The sequence below is a fragment of the Castor canadensis genome, chromosome 7, assembly GCF_047511655.1.
Source record: "Castor canadensis chromosome 7, mCasCan1.hap1v2, whole genome shotgun sequence".
Lineage (NCBI taxonomy): Eukaryota > Metazoa > Chordata > Mammalia > Rodentia > Castoridae > Castor > Castor canadensis.
Genome location: NC_133392.1, coordinates 138,712,258 through 138,730,922, shown reverse-complemented (window position 1 = coordinate 138,730,922; position 18,665 = coordinate 138,712,258). Strand labels below are relative to the sequence as shown.

Here is an 18,665-nt window from a genome sequence, read left to right as displayed (position 1 = left end):
ATAAGGGCAAAATAGTTTCTGCTGGGTATTGAGGGGGGGGAGCGGGAGGGGGCGGAGTGGGTGGTAAGGGAGGGGGTGGGGGCAGGGGGGAGAAATGAACCAAGCCTTGTATGCACATATGAATAATAAAAGAAAAATGAAAAAAAAAAAAAAAAACAAATGATGCAAGATAGCCGGGTGCCATGCCTGTAATCCTAACTACTCAAAAGGTAGAATCAGGAGGATCGTGGTTCAAAGTTAGCCCCAGGCAATTAGTTCTGGAGACCTGATCACAAAAAAACTCAATACAAAAAAAGGTTGGTGGAGTGGCTCAAGTGGTAGAGTGTCTGCCTAGTAAGAGTGTAAGTCCTGAGTTCAAACCCCAGTGCCACCAAAATAATAATAATAATAATAATAATAATAATAATGTTGCAGTAAAGAAGGAAGTCCATAATTTAAATTTGTTTGTTAGAAAGGGAAGCAAAGAAACAAGATGAAATTTACAGTTTCAGAGTTCTCAAAGAATATGAAATATGAAGGAAGATGTTGCCCAGAATCCCAGGAAGTCAGTCATAATCATCACCTCCTGAGTCATCATGAGTGTTTTCTTATTGTTATTAGATTTTTGTTTAATCTCCCAAGTTAATATATTTAGAAATCTAAGAGTCACTCAAAAATTGAAATTTTTATCTCTGGAGGAAAAACGTTCAGGAACATTTATTCAGTGTATATGATATTGAAATGAAGAAAAAAATGTAAAAAATGTCTGTATGGACATGGAAGTGAGAAGAGATTTAACATTTTAAAAAGCCCTTTAGTGCTGGCAGAGTGGCTCAAGTGGTAGAGTGCTTTCCTAGCACAAGACTCTAGTTCAAACCCTAGTACCACAAAAAAAATTTAAAAAGAAAGGAAAAAAAGGAAGGAAGAAAGAGAAAAAAAAAAAAGGGTTCCACTTGGGTCAGGCCTGCATGATTTAAGCTTGACTCCTGAGAAATGCCTGGAAAGGAAAGCGGCCCCACCCTCTTGAACTACACTGACCCACTTCCCGAGCCTCTCTGACCCTTGCTGCATGTTTCTCAGCTCTGGTCTGAAAACCTTCTATGGGGTGGCATCTCCCATTTTGCGGTTGCTGCCGGCCTGGTTGAGGATTTTTCTCTTTGACCCTATGCACCACAGCTCAGGGGAATAATATTAATAGCTAGTCCTTGGATTGCATTTGCTAATGCACATGGCAGATACTAGGCAGGAGGTTTTACATGAAGTACTGACACTAATCTAGGAAGCAGGCACTCTTCTTATGTCTATTTTGCAGATGGGTAGGATGAGGTTCTCAGAAGGTAAGTCACTTTGCCAAGGTCACAGTGAGGGTTAGGAAATGGATGGATGCTCATATATCCCTGAAGTGTGTGCTCCGTCTAGAGACAGTGCAGCCATCCATCCCAGGTTGGGTTTTGCCCCATCTTACTTTTCTGTCAGAGAGGGGCTGGGGGCAAAAAACTGTTATGTTCTTTTTTTCCCTCTCTTCTCCTCTCCTCCCTCCATCCCTCCTTTTCTTCCTTCCTTCCTTCAAGATCAAGTCTTGCTATTCAGCCTCCAACTGGCCTTGAACTGGCAATCTTCCTGCCTCAGCCTCCTGAGCACTGGGGCTACAGATATGCATCACCACACTCAGCTGAAGCCGTCTTTCAAAAGTGCACAGTTTTGACCTTTTTGCCTACCATGCTTCAAGTTCCTTTAGACTGGGGATTTTCCAAGCATGGTTCCTGGACTGGGAGCATCAGCAAAAGCAGGGAACTTGTCAGAAATGCACCTTCTCAGGTCCCCAGACCTACTGAGTCAGAAACTCTGGGGTGGGGCCCAGCACTCTGCTGGGACTGAGAACCCCTGGAGAATGCAGGTGAGAGCTGGGCTGACAGGCTTGTCCACGGCCCTCCTAGGTGGCTTGAAGACAGCACTGCAGCAAGTGCACATTTCAGCTGAGCGGCGTTTTGTGTGTGGTGGTTGTTTTCTTGTCACATTTGTTAGAAATGACTCAGGTCTGGCTCAAAGAAAAGTGTGAATTCCTTAATTGTCTCATACAATTACTATTATTTCACATTGTGTGTAGCCTAAAAGAGAATGAAAATAAACACAAAAAATCCAAACTATGGGTTTCAGCACCTTGTCTGTGTAGGGGAGGGTTGTGAATATAACCCTCCCCCTCCGTTCAGTCTTAGTGAACTTTGCCTTCTTGGTGCCAGTACAGGCTGGCCCTCCGCCCACCTGCCCATGTGTCAGGGGACACAGATACCTCATTAATAACTAGAATTCATGGTTTCAAGGGCTAGGGCCTTAGGCTCTGCTCCAATATAGCTCTAGGCTGCACCATTTCAAGTTCCTTACGAGTGCATAGCCCTGAGTTTGAGTCCAGGCTCTACCATTTATGTACTGTGTGATCCTGGGCAAGTCACTTGGCCTCTCTGAGCCTCAGAATACTTCTAGTGACTTCAGGGGCTCCATCTTACTGATGCCTTCAAGGAATTTGCAGTAGTGACTTTGGGTTTGAGTCTGACCTGCCAGTTCATCTGGTGTTTGACCTTGAGTTCTAGACACTGCTCAGGTATCCTGCTGTTTGTTTTTAGTCTGGTCTCTGTGTTTTTCCTTCCAGCTTCATACCCTATTCCCAGGGCACATCTTGCTGGCATTGAGCCAACAGACCAGAGCTAAGCGCTTGATTCATTGCTCACAAGCTGTGCAACCTTCAACCAAGGATCGAGTCACATGTTTCATCCATAAAATGGGACTAGTAAAATGTTTTTCTGAAGATTTAATGTTTTTGTATGAAGATTTAATGCAATTACATGCTTGTAAACATTCAGCTCAATAAATGTTTATTCACTTTTCTGCCTACCTCTCTCTGGAGTAAGTCCCGTAATCATTCTAGACTTGGTGTGCTGACATTTTTGTTTGTTTGAGACACAGTCTCACTATGTAGCCCAGGCTGGTCTGGCACTTGAGTTCCTCTTGCTCCAACCTTCTGAGTGCTGAAATTATAGGCACGCACCACCACACCTCGTGATAATCTTCCGATAATTTCCCTACTTGTGGCAGAGATTGTCAGTCACCAGACAATATCCACTTTCTTCCTCAGTATTTTGACTCTTTTTGGTGGGTAAGAGGAACAGAAATGTACCCAGCTAAAGAGTATGTCTTCCCACCTCTCTTGTAACGAGATGTCATCATACATCTACGTCTTGACCAAAGATATTCAAAGAAGTGTTCACTGGTGGTATGAGTTGGTTTTCATTCCCCTTAAAAGATATGTTAAAACCCTCACCCCACTCACTGGCACTACAGAGTATGATCTTGCTTAGAAATATGAACTTTCTAGAGGAAAGCTAAAATGAGGTCAATACAACTAGTGTCCTTACCTAAAGGGGAAATTTGGACTTAGAGACAGACATGTATAGTGGGGGGATGATGTGAAGACACACAGGAAAAAGACAGCCAAGAGACTAGAGCAATACACCCACAAGTCAAGGAAAGTCAAGAATTGCCAGCAAATAGGAGAGGCTAGAAGCAGGGAAGGATTGTCTCCTAGAGCCACCAGAGAGAATGGCCCTGCCAACACCTTGGTTGCAAACTTCTAGCCTCCAGACAATACATTTCTGTTGTTTTATAGCATCAGTTGTTAGTACTTTGTTCTGGAGATTAACACAGGTAAAATTTGGAGAAGCCTAAATGAAATGAACAGGAAAGTATTTAGCAAATTTTTCAGTTCGATGCACTTATAAGGTGCGTTTTTAGTATTGTAATGTTAGTATATGATTGGGATTGGTTTAGGAAGAATAAGTTGAAATTGCCTGAGATCATCTTTGCCAAAGATCAGAGGCTGTTTGCTCTAAATCAATTCTGTGTTCTTGAGGGCTTTGCATAGTAGCCAGGTCAGGTAAGAGTGGCGAGAGACTTTGGGCTGGATGGCCACAGGCGTAATGGGTAACTTTTGTTGAGATGGGGCCAGAATCCTCAGCTACTGGTGGCAAGTCAAGCATAAGGGTTAAGGGTCAGGGCAGACTTGGATCTTTTTTTTGTGTGTGTGGTACTAAGGATCAAACCTAGAGCCTTGCACATGCTAGGCAAGCCCTCTACCACTGAGCCACACTTCCAGCTGACTTGATTTTAAATCTGGGCTCCACCCTTACTTTCTGTGTGATCCTGGGGAAGTTATTGGGACTTCTCTAAGCTTCAGATTCTTCACCTGTAAAATGGGAACAATTATAGCTCTAAGACATAGGATCGTCATGGTGATTCAATGGTATATCTATTAGAGAAAAGATAAAGCCTACCTGTTGTACCCAGTCCAGGATGTAGATTTTTCTGCTCTGATTACTTACCCTTGACAGATTACAAATGAACAGATTAGATTTTGGTTTGTTCCTTCTTACCTACATTGATTCATGAATGAATGTACCTACTATGTATCTAGTCCATTTCAGGTGCTGAGAGTAACTTGTGAGGCAGACCTGAACCATGACATACAAATGCAGCCAGCTCAAAAACCGAATGTATAGCCAAAGTTGTTTGGGTGCTTTTCTTTCTTAGCCTCATCTTCCCAGGTTTTTGCCATGGCTGTCCTGGTCTACTTCCTCCTGGTTTTTCTCCAGAGGACCTTGTTCCTCATGAGAGAGGACAAGTATGCTTGTTTTCTTACTATGATGCAGATGACTACTAATATCTCAAAGCAGTAACCTGGAAATGACCCTTTTATAAAGCTAAAAGCCTGAAGGTCATTTCTAGGCTAGAAAACATAGCCAGGTGTGGTGGCAAACACCTGTAATGTCAGCACTCAGGAGGTTGAAGCAGAAGGATCATGAGTTTGAGCCTGGGCTACATAGGGAGACCCTCTTTCAAAAGGAAAGACAGAAAGAAAGGAAGGAAGGAAGGAAGGAAAGAAGAAAGGAACAAAGAAAGAATGAAAGAAAGAAAGAAAGAAAGAAAGAAAGAAAGAGAAAAGCTTTAAGGCAGAAGAGCTGCAGAAATCAGTCTGAACTCTTGGTTCCCAAGGGGAAATCAAGCCAGGCAGGAAAGACTTAGGTCCAGGCAGAGTGACACATCAAGGGCACTCAGCTGTCATGTTCATGTATAACTCAGCAGAACATGGAACCGAAAATGCCTTCTCCAATTCCATGGTTATTGCACTGTCCCATCTCTGTACTGACCAGGCTCTGTACTGACTAGGTTGTGCATAGTGTCCTAGGGAGATACTGGGGCAGGATAAGAGCTGTATCTAGGTGTCAAAACACCTCCAGACAGGCAAGGGGCAGGAGCACACAGGTAGATCCAAAGCTCCTAGCCACACTGTGTTTTTTGTGTTCCACAATCTCCACAGTGTAGAAGACTGTTCTAGACTCTTCTGTTCTACTGCTGTCTCTTCGTGCTCCTACAACATACAATAAAAAAAATTTTTTTTGGTGAAATCTGGTAAAGGAAGTCGCTTTTCTTTTCTCTTCTTTTCTGCTTTACCACTGTTCTTGAACAACTGTTCCAGATTAACATTTTTTGTGGCTGTACTCAGGACTTTGGGTTTTCAAGGCAGACATTCTACTGCTTAAGCCACTCAGCCAGTCCACAAATGAACTCTTTAATTAGCTTTTGAATAACACAGCTATTGGAATTTTTGTTTGTTTTCTGAGTCAGGGTGTTCCTATGTAGCTCAGGTGTCCTCCAATTTAAAGCCTTTCTGCTTCAGCCTCCCAAGTGCTGGGATTACAGGCGGGAATCACTGCATCCAGCTTTTAAATCTTCTTTAGCACTCTTACATACTCTAGGATGTAGTACTTTGAGGAACCAAGCTCTTTGTCTCTGTTTTTGGGGTTCTAAATAAGCCAAGAAATATCACCATGACAAGAAATGGAAAGCAACAGGAATTTCAGGTAGCAAGACTGCAATGAGTGAGGAGTCCAGGCAGACATAACCGCTATTGAGTTCCACTGTCCCTTGGGACTAGGAAAGTCATGGAAGGGTCAACAGAGAAGGTGACATTATATTGGACTGTGATAGAAGCAGGAGTTTGTTGGCATTGGAGAAATGTTTGAACTCAGAGAAAGCTTCTTGGAGGAGACATGTTTTACTTGACAACTGAGTTTGCCGAATTGAGAGGGTAAAAGGAGTGAGCAATCGCCCTAAGCCTGGAAAATTACAAAAAATGCTCTCAGAACACATTTGAGGTGGCTGTTGAGTTGGAGAAGTCAGAGAAGATGCCTGGAAAAGGCAATTAAATAAAAAGGATTTTATTAGATAATAATACAAGGAGATGACGTTTGACTTGTGCTTCAAGGAATGAGCGAATACTTGACCAGGCGAAGAGAGAGAGAGACGCTACCGAGTTTAGCCAGTGACAGAAAAGGTTTCCCGGAGCCACTTAAGAAAGAGTGAGCTTCTTGTCCTCTCTCCCAGACCCAAGACTCAGGATCTAAGGGTCTCACCCGCGTGGACACTCGAGACTCGGAGGCGGCAGCCCTGCAGTTCCGACATCCCATCGTGGGCACCGCGAAGAGGGATCCGCGCGGACTGCGGCGCAGGTTTGCCGAGCAGGCAGCACAGCTAAATGCTTTATGTCCGAATCCACCAATGGGCTGGCGGCACCCGGTTGCCAGGGCTACGGAGCAAGCGGAGGCGGGGTCTGGAGGCAAGGGGCGGGGCTTGGGCGGGGCATATATAAGCAGGCGGCGGGCGGAAGGCGGGGCGTGGGGTCGGTGGCTGCTGGGCGCGCGGGGCGCAGGCCGCGGGGCCGGAGCCGGGGGGAGCGAGCGAGCGGAGGCGCCGAGGATCCGATTCACTCGCTGGGGAGACCTATGGGCCGAAGCCGTGTAAATGCTTTTTAAGGCGAGTGCAGGGAGTGTCTTGGGGAGCCTCGGGGAGCGGGCGCCCTTGGCTTCGGCGCTGACCTGCCCCCTGGCCCCTCTTGCCTCCTCTCAGCAGGGGCCTCGGCTCCGCAACTGCCACTCCTCCTCGGGGTGTTGCACAAGTTTCGAGGTCACCGGCGACCCCCCCTAGCAGCGCGCCTGGCTCTGGCCCCCGCGAAGGAGGACGGGGCTTGGTAAGGGGGCTTGGGGGCGGGGCGGGACTCTGCATTCCAGAGGGGTCACCCGAACAGAACCTCAGCCTTCTGTCCTCCCCCGGGAGCCCGCAGACCCTATCCACCATGTTGGTGCCCCCATGCATGCTTAGAATTATAGTTCGTCAGGACCAATCATTTACAAACCGGGAAACTGAGGCTCGGAGAGGAGTCGAGGAGTACCCATGGTCTCGAATCTAAGCTCCTGTTCTCAGGCTGAGAATCTTTGGCGTGGCCACCCGCCCCCCCATTAGGTGGGCGCGGTCAGGATTGGGGGCATCCTGGAGACTTACCCAAGTTTCTCAAATTTCCTGCCCCCTCCCTCATTTTTTCCCCCTTTTCCAACCCAGAATTTCAGAACTGGAAAGGCTCTCCAAATCAATCCATCCATTTTACAGATGGGGCAACTGAGGCTCTGACAGGCACATCTAGGCATACAATGCCTTATCCCATTGTAGAAACCAAGTCCCCACCCTTCCCAATGAACCTAGGTTCCCCAAGCTTGTGCTGGGGGCGGGGCGTGGTGGGATTGGGAGCCCTGGCCTAGAGAGATGAGGGGGCTGCTGAGCCTTCCCCCAGCGGTCCCCTCCATCTCCGCCTCCCCTCCCCGCAGTGTGTTGCATACTTTCTAAGGCGGCGGCTGAGGCGGCGGCTGCGGCAGCGGCTCCATCCAGCCGGTGGCTCCTGTTCAGCATGGCTGGCTACCTGAGTGAATCCGACTTTGTGATGGTGGAGGAGGGCTTCAGCACCCGAGACCTGCTGGAGGAGCTCACTCTGGGGGCCTCACAGGCCACCACGGTGAGGGGCTGGGAGTGGGAGTGGGTCCCCTGTCCCCTCCTCTGGAAGAGGGCCTTCATTTTATTCACTCACTTATGTGGTATTCAGTCCTTGCTATTTGCAAGAGACTGGGTAGTTTTATCTCCAACTCCTGGTCCTTGTCCCTAAATCTGCCTCTTCTGTGTTCCTTGCCTTGATGAACAAACAGCACTCTCCTCCTCCTCACCTCCCACATCTAGGTGTCACCAAGTTCTGTGAAGTCCACCTCCTTAAATAACCATCCAGACAGCTCAGGTAGTTCAGTACTGATCTCTCTAAAGGCCCCCTAACCTGTTTCATCCCACCCCCTCTAACTGTATCATAGCCCTCCTCAAAATTAGAATTCCTTGGCAGTTCCCCATTGCTACAGGATCACGTCTGCCTCCACAGCTCCATTTCCAGCTTTATATTCCCACAGTATATGTCATACTGCATCTGAGCTGAACTGCTCTGTTCAGTTCAGCACACAGTGATGTGTGCTCAGTTACCATGCCCAGGCTGTTCCCTCTGTCTGAGACATCCTTCTCCCAGTCTCTCCGCTTTACCTATTTCTAGTGTTCCTTACTTCTCATCAGTGTTGCTTCTTCCTGACTTCCCCAGGCAGGTTTTGTATTTTCTTTCTCCATGCCCCCAATACCTTTTGTAGAAACTCCCATCCAGCGTTTATTGAAGGGACTTGGAATTAAAGTTCCTTCTCTTCAAGACCCAAGCCCTTCAGGGCTAGAGCCCTCTGTGGTCATCTCTGTCACTTAGCATCACATCTGGCACAAGTGAGATCAGTAAAAATGTGTTGGGTGAAACAGGGAAGGTTTAAGTAATGTGGTCTAATCCATAGCCTCTTACATGGTCAGCTGTCAGCTAGTCTGTGAGGGCCAGTTGACCACAGGCATGGCTTATAATGGCATTGGCATAACATCAAGTCTTCACTGAGCGCCTGTATGTGAAAGGCAGTGGGTTGTAGGCCACAGCATCTGCCTTCAAGAAATTGACCCTTTCCTGGAGCAGACAGCTGTATATACCCTTCTGAGGTTTTGGAAGCACATTTAACATGCAATGAGGACATTAAAGACCAAGTTGCCTTATGGGTTTGGGGAAGGTTGAGCTGAGACTTGAAGTTAGACTGGGATTTTGCCAAACCCAGCAGAGGGCTTGGAGATGGGAACATGATCCAGCACATAGAATTTTAAGATGCATTGCTGGCAGGAGCTGGAGCTGGATCACAGAGCCTTAAATGCCAGGCTGAGGCATTTGACTTCTATCCTGTAGGCTTGGGAAGTTTCAGAAAACAACAACAGGGTTGCTTCATGGTCAGAGCTGAGCTGGGGCTGGTCCTTGGAAGAACTGTGAACAGCATGCACAGGGAGGGAGCTGGGTGGTCTCACATCCATATACCTCTTGTTGTGCAGGGTGAGGTCGCTGCCTTCTTCGTGGCCGACCTGGGTGCAGTAGTGAGGAAGCACTTCTGCTTTCTGAAGTGCCTACCACGAGTCCGGCCCTTTTACGCTGTCAAGTGCAACAGCAGCCTGGGCGTGCTGAAGGTCCTGGCCGAGCTGGGGCTGGGCTTCAGCTGTGCCAACAAGGTGAGCCCCTGCCCCCACAGGTGCACTGACCATTGATGCCTTCTGAATGTGGCCCTGTTGGTGTGGGTGGACCCTGGGGAACAGGAGTGAGCTGCCCTCAAGAGAGGCTGCAGGGAGAAGGAAGAAATGAGCACGGAATTTGTCAACCCTGAAGTTCCAAATTAGAATCTTTTATTTCTTGTTTTTTGGCCTTACTGGGGTTTGATCTCAGGGCCTTGTGCTTGCTAGGCAAGAACTCTGTCACTTGAGCCATGCCCCCAGTCCTTTTTAGCTTTAGTTAGTTTTTCGATAGGATCTCATATTTTTGTTGGGGGTTGGCCTGGAACTTTGATCTTCCTACCTATGCCTTCTATGTAGTTGTGGCCACAAGTGCCAGCTACAATGCCCAGCTTGTTGGTTGAGATGAGGGGGAGGGTCTCATTAGCTTTTTTTGCCTGAGCTGATCTTGAACCTCTATGTCCCCAAGTAGCTGGGATTACAGATGCGAGGCACCCAGCCTGGCCTCCTAAATTGAAACCTTGTGTGTCCTTGGGTCACCTTTTTAATGGAGATTTTTGTTTAAAATTTTAAAAAAAGTTTTAAAATGTCTTGACATAGAGCTATATGTAATATTCTAATGAAAACAAAACACATTTATTTATAATCTTAATGTGTGACTGCATTTTTCTTAACTAATTCTTCTAGAGTTTTGTTGTTTCTGCCAATGCTGTCTTTCTAATTTGATTTCTGCTGTTGTCTACCTCCCTCTTGCTGTCTTTCCCACCAAAGTTCCCATTAGGAACGGTTTTTGTTGTTGTTTGTTTGTTTTGATGGGACTGGGGTTTAAACTCAGGGCTTCACCCTTGCAAAGCAGAGCCACACCTCCAGTTCCCCTCCTGGTGTCTTTCAATTAACTTTGCTTATATACTGTCACTCTGCAGTCATTGAAGTAGGTGTTGTAGTGACTGCTAGGTGGGGTTGGCAATATAGCACTGAGCAAGAAGGCCTCTGCTCTCTGTTTCATCCATCTATTCTCATTCTGTTCTTATTCGATAAAAAGCCTTTGAACTGTGAAATTTCCTCAGAGTACAGCTTTGAGTATATCTCATTTATTCATTCAGAAAATATTTACTGAGTAGCTGCTGTTACCAGATACTATTCTAGGTGAGAATTTAACCACGAATAAAACAACACAAAAAAGCCCTTCCTTCATGGAGCTTGCTCTCTAAAGAATAAACAAATTAAATAATGGATCATATAGTGTTTTAGATGGGCTGTAGGGAATGTCAGGTGAGAGGAATGTACATGGAGATAATTGGCCAGGGAAGATCCCTCTGAGATCTGAATACACACTGAAGGAAGTATAGAGAACTAAGGGAAGAGCATTCCAGGCAGAGGGAACAGCAGATGCAAAGCCTTATGGAAGCAAGCCTGCTTCCATGGTAATATTGGCATCGCCATAATTTTCTTTTCTAAACTTTTTTTTGGCGGCACTAGGGTTTGAACTCAGGGCCTCGTACTTGATAGACAAATGCACTACTAATTGAGCCATGCTCCCAGCCCTCATTTTTTTGATGGTTAGTAATGGTGGTTCTCAGATGAACCCCTTTAAACCCAAGTTGGCAGTGTGATTGGATGTTGTGAGGAGACTTCTAGAAAGGATTCCTGGAGGAGACCTAGCCTGGGCAGGGCAATGGGATTGGAACCATTCTAGGTGGGGGACAGGTGTGCACTATGGGGTGAGATTGTTGGCACAAGCAGGCTGACCTTTACCATGGATTGAATGCTATGCTCTTTGATTTTTGTGGTTGCTGAGTCTTTTCCTCTTGTCCTTGCTTCACACACCTCATTTCATGTGTATCTTACGTGAAACCCTGTGAAGGACACAGAGGAGACACTGCAGAGCCAAGGCTTTGCCCTCGCTGTTGTCTTCTGTAGCATGGTAGGCCTCCCCAGAAGGCAAGAAGGGACAGCATCTTTTGGTCCCCCTGGGCTAAGGATGAAGGTTAGGACCAAACTCCACTGACTAGAATACTCTGCTTCTGGAAACTTAGGGGTGAGGCAATTGATCATCTGCTCTTGAGCTGGCCTCCAAAGGGAAGAGACAGTGGGAATGGTAGAAGCTTCTACTATTTGCTGAGTATGGCTGCTCTGTCAGGTACTTTGCCAAGCATTTTCTATGCATGATTTCATTTTATTCTCACAAGAACCTTGTGAGGTCATTATTTTACTGGGATTCTGACAACAGTCCCTGGAAGACAGATTTAGAATATAAGGAAATGAGGCCCAGAGACAAGTGACTACCCAGGGTCATGCACTGGGAGGGGGCAGCATGAGTCTAGTAATACAGTCTTGACCTCTGTTATTGTTGTCTTTTCCAAGATCCTTGTGGAAGAAGTGGCTGAACTGGCACTTGGCCAGTGATGCATGTCTTGCCTTCGTTTCATTACAAGGGTGAGAAGAGGCCTAAGCCTCTGTGGTGGGATCATGCAGACCATTTGGCTTCTAGAATGTACAAATGTTCTCCCCTACACACATTGGTGGTGCTGGAGATGGAATTTAGGGCTTCACACATGCTAGGCAAGCGCTTTATCCTTGAGCTTCATCCCCAGCCCCCAGACTTACAGCTTCTCCTAATGGGCCAAGGCTGCCCTCTTCTGGTTGGTCATGGTGGGTGATCATGTGTAATGGCACCATGCCTTAGTGGACGTGACCAACCACCTGCCATGAGTTAGGGCTAGATGTACAGACAACCCCCCATTGAACAATCTCTAGGGCCAGGGGCGCACAGGCCATAACTCACACAGGGACTCTGTTCCACCAGGCCTCCTTCCCAAGAGACTTACCTCTTTTGCCCCCATCCCTTGTCTTTTTTTGACTGGCTCCCACAGCCTCCCATCTTAAAAAATCTTCTCTGGATAACACATCCTACTTCAGCCCAACCCTTTGCTCCCTCCTTGTGGCCAAATTCTGCAGAGTTATCTACATTGTTCTGTTTGCATTTGGCCACTTCTTCCTGGCCTCCGCTCTGATTATTCCAAGGAACTTCTTTTTTACCAAAATACTCAGGGACCCAGAATCCATTGATGACTTCATGTTCAACAGTAATTGGGAACAATTCAAATAATACATCGATTCATTCCCCCAAAGTGAAAATGGGACATCAACTTTACATCTCCATAGATAGTCACCATTATGGGTTTGGTGGATAGATAACATTTAAAATACATAAATGATTCACAGAAAATATTTTAAAATTTTGTGATTTTTGTAACAAAATAAAAGCATTTATGTGGTATACATTATTCCACAATAGCTTTAAAAATTCAGCGGGGTCCATGCTGATGCATTTGGATCTGGTCTGGGGACATTTCTTGGTCCCCTTATCTGTTTCTCAACAACATTCAAACAAGCAGGGTATTTAAAAAAAATTACTCAACAATAACATATTCCTAGTTGTAAAGACCTCAAAAGTACATAAGATGATGAATGCGGCCATGGATCTGTCCTCATTCTTACCAGACACTTCTGATCTTTGAGAATGTCATTACCATGTGTATGTTCTCCCTCCTGACCTCCCTGCAGGTGCTGGGAGCCAACCCCTCCCATCTACTTCTCTCTGAATGGTAGCATTCCTCTGGATTCTGTCTCAAGACCAATCTTGTAAGCTCTCCCTCCTCTTAGGGAATTTCATCTCCTTCCACTGCTTTAAACACCATCAATATGCCGCTGCCTCCCACCTAATCTTCAGCTCAGACCTGTTTGTCCAGCTGGCTTGACACCAGTAGATACCTGGGACCTGAGTGTTTATAACACACTCCTGCTCTTCCCTTCTTCCTTCCCTAACAGAGGCAGGGCTGCTGGGAGTGGGTGGCCGTGCTTCCCACATCCTTACGCCTTATCCTCACACGCAGTCCATCACCCCACTTGCCAGCCAGCCTCCAAGACATATCCCCTGCATTTCTGGAGAGGCTCTGTCATCTCTCCCAGGGAGACTGTGACAGACACTAACTAGTCTTTCCCAGAATTCCTTTGAGTTCCTCCTTGGGAGGCCAGAATGACAAGCATTTTAGACCTTGTAGTTAAATGCAAATCTGGCCATGTCATTTCTCTTCTTGAAACCCTTAAAATTCCTGTCCATCACATGCAGGTAAAGTATAAATCCACGTGCAGCCTTCTTGGTTCCTTGGCTTTGTCCACTTCCTGATCCATCTTCCCCACTGCACTTAACCTGCCCAGGCCACTCCAGCATTCTCTGTTCCCTGGTTTCACTGAGTACCTTCTGGCCTCAGAACTTCTCTACTCTTGCTGCTGGAAATAGTCTTTCCTTCCCTCTTGGCCAGCCTGAGTCTTCCTTTGGAGCTCTGCTTAACTCTATCCCTCACACCCAGGTCTCCCTGTCCCTCATTCTATAGCACACTGCCCCTTTTCTCCATGCCTTCTGACCACTTGTCATTCCACCATTGCTCAATGTTCATTTGTGACTGCCTGTTTTCCCCACCAGCCTAAAAGCTCTGTGAGGTCTGAGATCCTGTCTGCTTTATTTACCACTTGTTTCCATCACACCTGTCACACAGCCAGGCACCTCAAGAGGTTCCTGTCCTGCAGGCTGAGGTCTGTGCCATTATAAACTATGTGACTTTGGACAGTCACTTAACCTCTCTAAGCCTCTGTTTCCTACCTCATATGATTATTATGAAGATTTAAATGAGAATGTATATAAGATTTTAATGCAATGGTTGACATATAGTAAGCTTGCTTGAATAACCATGCTCATTATTAAATTTAATTAAAGCCAAATCACAGTTCCTCTTGATGCTATCATTGCATCTTTCTCTCACTTCATGTGATTAGGCAGGGAGCAAAAACTCATTTTCACATCCAGCCAAATTCAGAGAATGTATGGGGGTGCATATCTGCCTCTGAGAAGCAAGGTGTAGTGGCCACAAGTTCAGCTCTGGAGTCGGACATTTGAGTCCCATTCTGCTACTTATTGATGTCATCATAGGAAGGTGGATCTCTCTGAACTTAGGTTTTTCCTCTGTGAAATGTGGCCAGGTAATACTTCATAGGATGGTTATAGGCATTATATGAAATAATACATATAAATATCTAGTTAAAATTAGACTCAGGATGGCTACAAATGTCTTCTACCTTTCTTCAAAACTGGTTCCCTCTTGACTCTTTCCCTTACTGAGGGAGAGTCAGATTTGAGTTTGAAAGTTGGTTTTGCCACCTACTAGCTATCTAGCCTCTCTGAGCATTAGTTTCTTTCTCTGTAAAATAGAGTTAATACCCACCCACATGGATTTTTGTCAGGACTGAATAAAATAGTGAACTTTAAGCAGGGGTTTGCAAACTGCATGGTGGGTGAAATCCAGCCTGTCTCCCAATTTCACAAACTTTACCAGATCACAGCCATGCTCATCTATTCATGCATGCCTATGATGCTGCAGCGGCAGCTAGATAGTCGCGACAAACTATGACTCACAAAACTTAAAATATTGTGTCAGGCCCTTTATAGAAGATGTGCTCTAGCACTCGATGGGAAATACTGCATTCAGGGCCTGCTCAATGAGCACAGCTGTTCTCACCACCACTACCATAGTCATCATCACCTTCATTGCCCATATCACTAATGTGGCAGTCAAGTGGAGCCGTGTTCTGTAAAGGGGGAAGAGCAGGGGTGGGGGCGTATAGCTCAGTAGTAGAGAGCTTGCTTAGCATACACAAGGTTCTGGGTTCCTTCCCTGGAGTCACAAAACCAAACAATAACAAAAGGGTGAGAAAGAAGGCCCTGGGGAGTGATGCTGAATGGACTCACCCAGCACAGCGCGCTACACAGTGCAGACCTTTGGATCTGTGTCAGCAAGACTCTTGGTCTTGTAGACTTTCAAATATATTGAGTAATATTCTTATTTATTTATTGACTTGATAATAATTATATGTATATTTATGGTGGGCAACACGAAGTTTTGATTATATGCATATACTGTGGAATGACTAAGATTAACATATACATTAACACATATTTATTATTTGTGATGAGAACACCTAAAATCTCCTCTCAGCGATTTCTAAGTATACAATAATATCATGAACTACAGTCACCATGATGTACAATAGAGTTCTTGAGCTAGTTTTTTATTTTTATTATTATTTTTTTTTGTGGTACTTGGGTTTGAACTCCAGTCTACACCTTGAGTCACTCCACCAGCTCTTTTCTGTGATAGGTTTTTTTGAGATACGATCTCTCCAACTATTTGCCCAAGCTGACTTCAAACCTCGATTCCCCTGATCTCTGCCTCCTGAGTAGCTAGGATTACAGGTGTGAGCCACTGATGCCTGGCTGAACTTAGTCCTAACTGGAACTGTATACCTTTTGACTGACATCTCTCCATGGCTCTCACCTCCAAGCCCCTGGCAACCACCTTCTACTCCCTGCTGCTCTGAGTTTGACTTTTTTAGATTATACATATAAGTGAGATCATGTGGTATTGGTTTCTCTATACCTGGCTTATTTCATTTAATGTAATATTCTCCAGAATTCAGTCATATTGTCCCAAATGGCAGAATTTCTTTCTTTTTTTTGGGTGGTTTTGGGTTTGAACTCAGGGTCTCATGCTCGCTAGGCAGGTGTTCTACCATTTAAGCCACGCTCCCAGCCCTTTTTTGCTCTAGTTATTTTTCAAGCAGAGGGTATTGTGTGTTTGCCCAGGCTGGCCCAGGACTGAGATCCTCTTGCCTCTGCCTCCTGCCCAGCTGGGATAACAGGTGTGTGCCATCATGGCCAACTTTTTTGGTGAGATGAGTCTTGTTGAATTTCCACCCTCTCCAGCTGACCTGGAACCACAATCCTCCCAATCTCTGCCTCCAGAGTTGGATTACAGGAGCAACCCACTGTGCTCAGCCACAATTTCCTTCTTTTTTAAGATGGAATGATATTCTGTTGTGTGTATATGTCACATTTTCTTTTTCCTCTCCTGTCCTCCCCTCTCCTCCCCTCTCCAATCCTTCCCTCCCCTCCTCTCCCCTCCCCTCCTCTCTCCTCCTCCCCTCCCCTCCCCTCCCCTCCTCTTCCCTCCCCTCCTCTTCCCTTTCTGTTCTTTCATTTTGTTCAAGGGGGTCTCACTATACAGCTCAGGTTGGCCTTGGATTTGCCATGTAGCCCAGACTGACCTCCAAATTATGATCTTCCTGCTTTGGCCTCCTGAGGGCTGGGATTATAGGCATGCCTCACCATGCCCAGCTATACCACATTTTCTTTATCCATCAATTTAAGTTGATTCCATATCTTGGCTATTGTGAATAGTTCTGCAGTGAACAATTCCTTTGGATATATACCCAGTATGGGATTTCTGGATCATATATGTAGTCATTCTGTTTTAAATTTTTTGAGAAAACTCCATCCTATTTTCCAAGTAATATTCATTAAGCATTTAAATATGTTTAATGTTTAAATATGTCAGAAGCCTGTGGTCATAGTCACTATATGCATCTGTATAATGCCTTTGTGTGAATTAGAAAAGATACCTTTTCCTTAAGACAACTGATTGTTATAATAAATATGCTGATTTTGTTAGAATGAGATGCTTTACTGTCAGGAAGTTACAATAAATGTTTAAATCTACCCGGTATTTGCTGTGAGTGGAATCCCCCAGAACTCTACAGTGCACTGCCTGGGTGGCTGTACTGTCAGAGAATGGTGGATCAGGATAAAGTCCTGATTGTTGCGTATCTGCTGTCTTAAAGGGCTGACTCACTTGTTATGGACCTCCCCATGTGCAGCTATGACTTTGCCCCTCATCTGTGCTTCCTTGGGCTTCCTGGGCTGCAGGCCCTGGTGCCTCCTCACCACTACCCTTGGGACCCCACAGGCAGAGATGGAGTTGGTCCAGCGTATTGGCGTCCCTGCCAGTAAGATCATCTACGCCAACCCCTGTAAGCAAATTGCACAGATCAAGTATGCTGCCAAGCATGGGGTGCAGCTGCTGAGCTTCGACACTGAGATGGAGCTGGCAAAGGTGGTCAAGAGCCACCCCAGCGCCAAGTAAGCTGAGAACCACTCTTTCAGGGAGGCTGGGCTGCTGGGTGAGGGTAGGAGTGAAGGTGGAGGAGGAGGGGAGCTGGGGAGAGCACCCTGCCCAGGATCTGACCTCAGTTGTGGGAGGTTGGGACGGCACTCCTGGACTGGACCCAGGATGCCAGGACTTGAGTAGATCGAAGGCAGAACTGACTGGTCACTGCCTCAGTCAGTGAAGGCCCACAGTATTGTGAAGGTCAAAGTCACAGTTTCAGGAGGGAGGTGGCATTTGAGGTGGACCTTGAGGAATAAATAGGGGATAAATAGTGGACTGCAAAGCAGATGCATGGGTGTCAGGAACCGCATGGGACATTGGATGGATAGGCCGAAATTTGATGCAGCCAGAATGTGCTGTGTGCAATGGGTGAAGAAAACAGTGAAGGGTCAGGGCTGGACATTTCGCTCTGGCTGTGGCTTTTACTGGTTACTTGACACTCTGGGGATCTGAGGAGGGGTCTTGAGCAGGGGTAATTTGGGTGGTGGGCTACTCTGGTTCACACAAAACAGCTTCCATCATGTCGAGGTTTTTCTTGAGACTGTTTGGAAAGTGGTTCCCCACATACATGACAAGCTTGAAAACTGCCTGATGTGGAGCTGATTTGGAGGAATTGGAGCAGCACAGAAGAAGAGTTTCTGGCAGTGGCTGCAGGAATGGGTCCTGGGACATTCAGAGACTGGATTGGACAGGACTCAAGAGATTGAGGCTGGGGAAGGAAACCTGGGGGCCCAGTTGGCTCTGAACCATGTTGGTTCACAGCCCTTGATTAGGAGGAGATGTGGTTGGGGTGGGGCAGCTGGGATTCACCCAGCATGGTGTGCTGTGTGTTTCCTCAGAATGGTTCTGTGTATCGCTACCGATGACCCCCACTCCCTGAGCCGCCTGAGCCTGAAGTTCGGAGCGCCACTGAAATCCTGCAGACATCTGCTTGAAAATGCCAAGAAGAGCCACATGGAGGTGGTGGGTGTGAGGTGTGCACTGGGAGCCCCCACCATCCCCACCTGTGCCAGACTCTCTCTCACTTTCCCAGGAATTAATCATTCTGCATGAGACTTTCCCCAAGATCTCTGAGCAGAGCTTGCTCTTGCACCTAGAATTCTGCTTATTAAGAATTTCCTCTTTTTTGGAAAGAAG

At 46.3% G+C, this 18,665-nt stretch overlaps 1 protein-coding gene across 3 annotated transcripts in view; it reads left to right on the top strand.

Moving 5' to 3' along the window:
- Window positions 1-6,712: 6,712 nt before the first annotated feature.
- Window positions 6,713-18,665, top strand: part of Azin2 (antizyme inhibitor 2) — a 31,770-nt gene continuing 19,817 nt past the window's right edge. For 2 of the 3 annotated variants that reach the window (XR_012449993.1, XM_020181772.2), the window contains exons 1-6: window positions 6,713-6,843; window positions 6,937-7,057; window positions 7,689-7,873; window positions 9,298-9,471; window positions 17,328-17,500; window positions 18,368-18,502. Coding sequence is in view for 2 of the 3 variants with exons in the window: in XM_020181772.2 (XP_020037361.1) it covers window positions 7,769-7,873; window positions 9,298-9,471; window positions 17,328-17,500; window positions 18,368-18,502 (587 nt within the window). In the remaining variant the exon portion in view is untranslated. The remainder of the gene's footprint in view (window positions 6,844-6,936; window positions 7,058-7,688; window positions 7,874-9,297; window positions 9,472-17,327; window positions 17,501-18,367; window positions 18,503-18,665) is intronic. The other variant, XM_074080655.1, reaches the window with a different exon arrangement.